Raw genomic sequence first — 7,589 nt, 5'->3', positions numbered from 1 at the left:
ACCACCCCCTTTTGAATCGGTAAGAGGAACACGGACACTCATTTTTGGGGACTGTCACTTCTTTTTCCACATCAGACTTTTGACCCAGAGTGAAAGGAAAAAAAACACGAAAGAGGCAAAGAAAGATAAAGAGAAAGGGAGAAAAAGTGTGACAAAGGAAGAAATCGGGGATGAAAAAGATCCTGAAAGAGATGGATAAACAGGCACGGAGTGTCTGGTGGTGGACTAAAGAAACAAGAGTTGGAATCAAGACAATGCAACATTGGTATTGATAACACAAGCCACAGGCTCCTGGGCAAAACTTTAGGCCCCGGCACTTATTCTTTCACAAATTAAGCACTCGTGCAAACAAGCACATCTGCTGCATATGTGCATATTTTAATGAGTCATTTCCACTAGCTAAGCAAGTCAGATATTATGTAATTCTGAATTAACCAGCCCCGTTGAATAAATAAGCTGCATATCAAGCAGTTTATGAACCCACAGTAGACAATATCATGAACAGGATCATGAAAACAAATCACCAGAATAGCCCAACTAAACAGCATGTCACTAAAATGTTCAAAATCCGTGTGACTGAAAACTTCAACTATTTATTTACCAGTTTCAACACAGGGGTGCCCTCTCCAAGGCAGAGGGCAGAGGATATTAAATGTTAACCACTGTGTAAACAATCCTAAAAAAAATCAATTCTGTGCAGAGATTGCGAGTCTCCTTGTCTGTTTTTCGCACAGTGGATTCATCTTGTACCCGTGGAGGACTAGCATCTAAGAAATGAGGCTTTATCTTTTGTTCCTCTTGGCAGTTTATCTCCAGCAGAACCATGTCGATGCTTTTCAAAGGTAATGCTTTTGTCTTTCGTGTTACACTTCTGTCTAGAACAAATAAGGAGTCTATTTCTTTATTTTATTTGTCCAGTTATCAATAGCGCCAACTTGGCCCTGGGCCATTAGAGCGCTTTACAATTGAATGGAAGATACTGGCGAGTAACAGTGATACAATAAAACCAGTGAACACCAAAACAACACAATCAGATTGAGGCAAAGGAGAGTAGATGCTGGAGTTAGGAATACTAATAACCTGAAGTGTCTTTGGAATAGAAGAGTTCTGCCCTCCTTGTTAAAGGTAGCGACTCATGGGGTCGCACACAGATCTAGGTGAGTGAGTTTCGGGTTCTTATTGCAGTGCCAGAGATTGACTGCTTCATGCACCACTATTAGGTGAAGGTGGGGGGCTCTGTGAGCAGGATGTGTGCCTTCCTCGACTCCACATGGACGCCAGAGATTTTCAGTTTTTCCGCGAGGCAGCCTGGCGTGGAGTTTTGCAGGGTTTGTCCCTAATGCAGTCAGTCTTATTTTGTGCTGTTGCTTTAGTGGAGAGCCACTGAAGAGTTAAAAGAACATGAGAGACTGTGTCCCATATCTTGTGCCCAGAAAAAAAAAGTGGTGGGCAAAGTGGAGCACATCTGAAAGGGGGTCCAGGTGAACCAAAAAGTAGCTAGTTTCTATAATTCATGCCGGAGAGATCTAGTACCTGGACTAAAGACTTTTTCAGGGATGCACTGCCTTATCCCCCAACAGAGCCTTACTTGGCAGCGCGCGTTCTTGGCCATAGTAGAGTTATAGTTTTTAGATTACGCTTGTTGTCGAGGATGAATCGCAGGAACCTAATGTTGTTTACAATAGCAGACTTGGAATCCAGGGGACAGCATGAATCAATCCAGGCTTGATTTTGTTTTGGGCAGATTAGTAGGAATTCTGTTTTTGTTGAGTTTCATTTTAGATGTTGTTTGACACCTCATTGCAGCATGCCATTCATACAAACCGTACGTGATCTATCTTCAACGGTGTATTCATTGATTGATTTTTAAGGACTTCATATGGCTTTAGCGGTGGGCGGACCTTGTAGTCACACTTTGATAAACCTACTTGGCTTGTCTATGGCTAGTTCTGAGAATAGTTCTCAGTACAGTATGTATGAATGGAATGCTGCAATGAGTATGACTGAATGCGTTCAATGATGCAGGCTCAGAGTATGCAGCAATATCAGATATAGCAACCTAGAGTGGGGTTCAGTTTAGGGATCTTTAAATTTGGTCCTGATGAAAGCCGTTTGACCACTGAGGCAAAATTATATAACTCAAACATTTAGACCCCGTGATGTTCGAGTACATTGCATACTCTATAACATCACCCCATGTTTTTTAACCTTGCCAGATGTTCTTCGGGATACACTTTTGAGTCTTAAGTATACCTTTAGGCAATTTTATATTTAGATCCGTGAACCATAATGTACAGAGGGCTCCCTTTATTATCAAAGTTGGGCCCACCCAGATACAGACTCTATCTGGGTGAGGACTTGATGATGAAGCATACTGCTGGTAGCCCTAGTGGGTGAGAGTCTTTTTTTTAAAAACCAAGAAGGACCACTTGTGATAGACAGTAAGAGAAGCCAACACAAATGCTGAAATGTGGGCACTCTCCTTGATGATGTGGATAGATATGGCATTTGCCTTTGGATGGTTAAAAGAAAAGGGTCATATGTGCAGGAACTGTTTTTCATCCATGTTATGTTTGATAAATTGTAAGTGAGAAATGGCTATAAACGGTTACTACTATAGGTAGTCCATGTAGACCGTGTCAATGGTGCTGTTTCTGAAATTGAATTAAAAAAAATGTTTACTTAGCAAAATAACTGATCAAGAAAGCCTGAGCAGCATAGCTTGGCATTTACGTTCCTTTTTAGGTTAGACTTAATCATACTTGTGTTATCCATGGCAAACTTTTTCATACAATATACAGCCAGAGGGGTTGGTATGTAGACTTGCTATGGGACTCTTTAGAGGACAGAGGTATGTAGGCTACATGGCCCATCAATTGAGTTTTCATCTTTTATATGCCAATTCTTTATCTGTAGTTTCCACTAGTGACCCACTGGCCTTGGTAGAAATAAAGGTGCCTAGTCACAAAAATAAATTCGGTTGTTAACATATGTTTATGCCTGAATTTACCTTATTTTATGTTGTTCAGGGAATCTCAAAGGTGTTTCTGGCAGGCGTACAGGAGGCAAGGGAGCGGGCGGTGGGGAAGGGGTGGGTGAGAGATCTCTACCACAGGTGCATTGATCTTCTTAACTTAAGTCCACTCAAAGAGTGTTAAGTGGCCAATCCAGAATGAGGCTTTGCCTTTGGAAGTTTTGAAATGCCCACAAACTCATATATTTGTGGGAATTCCCAAACTTTGATCCCTTCCCTTGCCCAACAGTTGTTCTTACTCCAGCACCGGACTGGTGCAATTCCACTTCCCGCACAGAAAGGGGAATGGATCTTGCTCGGATTTGCTGGGGCACTAGTTGGAGGCCTTGCACCACAATGAATAATATGTTCTCCACAGAGAAAAAAAAATGCATTTGCAAAGAGGATCCTCTTCCAGCTGTGCAGGTCTCTCCACTATGGAAAACTCAATCCAAAGGGAATAGGAGCTTACATGCAAAGTCACATGACTTTCCTAAAGTGCCCCTGGAGATTTGCACCATTTCTTTTGATCTCTGCAGCATCCGCATCAGAGTGTGGTGGCTGGTGGCAACATGTTCTCCTTATCAAAGAAGGGCTTTCCTAGTGTCATTGCGTTCTTTAATTGCATGGGAGCTTTTGTCAGCAAACAAATAAACAAATAGAGGTTGCTGCGGAAGATAACAACATCTGTGGCAGCGGTTGTATATGTTAAAAACATTTAAGAAGCGATAGCAAAAAATGAAAATGGGAAATAAACACCACATGAATATTTAGCAGAATAAAATGCCTCGAATTACAGGGCAGTATTTTCTTGTGTTGTTTCTCCTTATGAAGTTGAATTACATTGTTTTGCAATTGCATTCATTAAGCACTTAATGCCAAGACTCATTTGTAATCAGAAAAACAAAAGATGCAAATTTGTGCTGTCCTCCTCATTCCTGGCCTTTCATTTATCACTTAATTGCACTTTGGATGTCGTTGTCTTCATTTGCTTTAATTGCCAGTGCATTCAATATTGACGTTCCTTAAAGAGTAATTATGTGGCTGGATGCTCAGTGTTTGATGTAGATCGAGCCATCGGTTATATCTCCATTGACCATATGTTTGTAATAAAGAAATGAAATTATGCTGCATATGTACAAATATCACAGAGGCAAAGAATGGTGGGCAGGCATAGAGCAATGTCTTGTTACTTGTAGGTGATTATTCCAAAGAGGACTGTGATGCAATGTGTCGTCTGATCTTATCTGTGTAGTGGGGCATGTGTGCTCACCTTTATGTAGAGATTGTGAAGGAAGATGTCTCTGTGCAAAGCTTGCTAGTAAACAAACATTCCTTCTGCTGCCACACATAAGCTGATTAATCATTCGCATGATTGCCCAACTTGATACACAATTGCCTAATTCAGTAACTGCACAGCTCACATCATCCAGCGAAAACAAGAGAGAGAAGTGACAAACTGATTGACATAACGAGAGAAACAGAGTAATGTAAAGTAATAAGAGAGAAATAGAAAGGGAGAGGCAGGATAATTTGAATTTGGGAAACCTTGGGCCAGATATATCAATACTTTGCGCTGGTGTAGTTTCACAAAAAGTAGGACAAACGGTGAAAAATCTTGAAATAGGATTTACTTTCCAGCACAAATCTTAGTTTGAGCAGGAAAGTAACTCTTTGAGCTACTTTGCATTACTTTGCATCAAGGGGTGTCCCATTGGTGATGCATGGACACCCCCCTGCAGCCACTCATGTTTTTGATGCAAAGTCTTATCTATTAGAAAAGATAAACAGGGCTGAGTGCCAAACATGCATACCTCCTTGAGGCTACTTTAATGTTGGAGAAAAGTGTTCTCTAAACTTTTCTAACTTTGCATGTGCACTTTGTCCTCACACACACACACACACACATTTAAGGCACTACAAACTCAGACCTCACCTACCTGAACAGTTGCATCTCATTCCACCAACCGCCCAGACACCTCAGCTCCGCAGGAACTCCTACTTGAACACATCCCATGCATACACACAACTAGATCAGGAGGGGGGGTGTTCTCTTATATCATTCCTAAAGTGTGGAACGACTTACCACTCCACATCAGAGCCGCCTCGTCTCCACAAGAAGCTGGACACCTGTCTCATCAATTAACCAACCAACCATAGGCAGGGCTAGTCACATACCTGCTCAGTGCCAGGATACCTTTGCAGGTGATAGTACACTTTACATAACATCATTTACAGCAGACAAGCAAAGTTCTAAAAGTTTTAAACTATGTCTAAGCATAGTATTTTGTTTAGGAAGGGTACTTTTTGAGTACAAAACTTAAATTAGACTTCACACACTTGTTTTACAAGGCTGTGTGCATGACGCAAGGCAGCTTAAAGTGCACCAGTGCAGCAGGTGATAGCAGCAGTGCCATATTTTAGTAGATATTCCACTGTCCTGCTTTCGTACAACACAGTGCAGCAACTTGGGTTGCTGTCCTACATGATTTTAAACCCCGGCTTCTATGCAACTGGAACTTAGTTTTCCAAGAACGTTATACCTTGATGGTAGTCAGACGGGAAGCATGAAGTTCTGACTTCGCTTTATAGCTGAAGTGACTTGCTAGGAAGCCATGTGGACACACAGTGCCATGGGTCGATTGAGCGATTGACAGTTTGTGGGTTGGCAGCCCTGATACTAGAAAGTGTGCTTCAAAGTATGCCTGACCTATGAAGGTGCTTGAGGTCCTAGTAGGCAGAGGAGCCCTGCTGCAGAGTAGAAGCACCCATATTGAACAGTTCTAGATGTGAGTGAGAAAGTACCTTGCTTTTTGGATATTGGGCTTCAATCTCTTTTGAGAGCTGGGAAATGTGGGTGTTTTGTCTGGGTTCTTTTCCAGTTGATTATTTGGGGGGTTTGATGACTACTTTAATATACATGAGTTGCTCAGAATAGGGTTCTGGTCGAGCAAGCATTAATTTTCCAGTCAATGCCCTGTCATTGTAACTTGACATCCACTCTTGTTGTAATACTGGGTTGTACAGAGTGCTGTTGCTCAGCCACCTGCTGAACATGCAGCGAGGATAGCCCGCAGCTCCAGGTGGGGTACTCCCTCCCGAGTGAACAGCGAGCCCCATTTCATAAGCGGCGATGATGTGAAAGATGCCAGAGTGGACTGATTGTTGGCAGCGTAGCCCAGGGCCATAATGTGGTATTCACCTAGAGGTGCTGGTCATCTGGATAGGTGCCAGCACCAAACGGTAATGTTTTGTTTGTTAGTCACCCACGGATGTCCCAGGATGGAAGTAAGACAAACAGAACTGACGGCGCACTGAACCATGGACCTTTCCATGTTTGAGAAAAGGAGGTCACACTGAGTAAATACATTGGCTTTAAATACAGCTGCAGGGTTTGCGGGACTTGTTGTGCGCCCTCCTTGGTTCCCTGCTGCGATCATGGATATTAGCAGGGCAGGTCATAGGCACAGTTTATATGCTTTCTTACACACATCTGGTGGCAGAAGACCAGAGGAGTAGTAAATCATTGCAACCATGCACACGTCGTTAACAAGGGAACAACCTAAAAACTCAAGATATCCCTCCTTCATTACCTCCACCAACCATGTTAGGAAAAAGCAAGGAGACCATTACAGGCAGTCTGTATAGCACGAGCCTCTGTCTGCTGCCCTTCCATCCTCTTGCCGCCTTCTCTTCTCCTTTTTTTCTTCTCCTCCTCCTCCACATTCTCGCTACCTTCTCCCCTCTTCCACCTTCTCTCCTCTTCCCCCACATTCTCACCACCTTCTCCCCTCCTCCACCTTCTCTCTTCTTCCTCCACATTCTCGGCACGTTCTCCCCTCCTCCACCTTCTCTGCTCTTCATTTATTTATTTATTCATTTTATTTTGAAGGTTTTATAGAGCGCGAAAAAGTTCCTTGCGGATATCAGAGCGCTTTACAAAGATCAAAGCTGATTATACATAATGAATAGCATGACACATTATACATGCAGTAATATGGGGGAAAGAACAAGCATGGGATAAATATACGAATACACACGAAAAGTGGTAAAGTACAGAAGCATGGGATCACAGGACAAAAACACAGAAAATTCGTCAAAGAACATAACAGGCGCGTCTTGGTTAAAAAAGGTTCAGGGCAGGGTAGAGTGGTCAAGTACATTTTGCCATGAGAATCGCTTTTACTTCCTTTTTGAAAGATACAGTAGAAGAATTCAGTCTGGTTTCAGGGGGAAGAGTATTCTAAATCCTAGGCGCCATCCCAGAGAAGGATCGTTTATATGTTTTCTTTTTATTGAATCTTTGAGGTTTCAGTAGTAGGTTATTTCCCCTCCTAGAGGACCTTGAGCCCCAAGAGATTGTCAATTTCTGTGCAAGGTAAATAAGTGCCTTGTGGTGTAAGGCCTTATGTGTCATGCAAGCTATTTTTAGATGAATTCTTGCTACAAACGGGAGCCAGTTTCTCATTCTTGCCACCTTCTCCTCCTCCTCCACCTTCTCTCCTCTTCCTCCACATTTTCGCCACCTTCTCCCCTCCTCCACCTTCTCTCCTCTTCCTCCACATTCTCGCCACCT

At 42.7% G+C, this 7,589-nt stretch overlaps 1 protein-coding gene across 1 annotated transcript in view; it reads left to right on the top strand.

The window, feature by feature from the left end:
- Positions 1-720: 720 nt before the first annotated feature.
- CPB2 (carboxypeptidase B2) overlaps positions 721-7,589 on the top strand; it is a 122,257-nt gene continuing 115,388 nt past the window's right edge. Inside the window, exon 1 of the mRNA XM_078657318.1 lies at positions 721-842. Within this exon, the coding sequence (XP_078513444.1) occupies positions 775-842 (68 nt within the window). The 5' untranslated portion in view covers positions 721-774. The remainder of the gene's footprint in view (positions 843-7,589) is intronic.

This window comes from Lissotriton helveticus, chromosome 8 (genome assembly GCF_964261635.1).
Source record: "Lissotriton helveticus chromosome 8, aLisHel1.1, whole genome shotgun sequence".
Classification (NCBI taxonomy): Eukaryota; Metazoa; Chordata; class Amphibia; order Caudata; family Salamandridae; genus Lissotriton; species Lissotriton helveticus.
The sequence above is the reverse complement of the archived record's forward strand: the minus strand, read 5'-3'. Positions and strand labels throughout refer to the sequence as shown.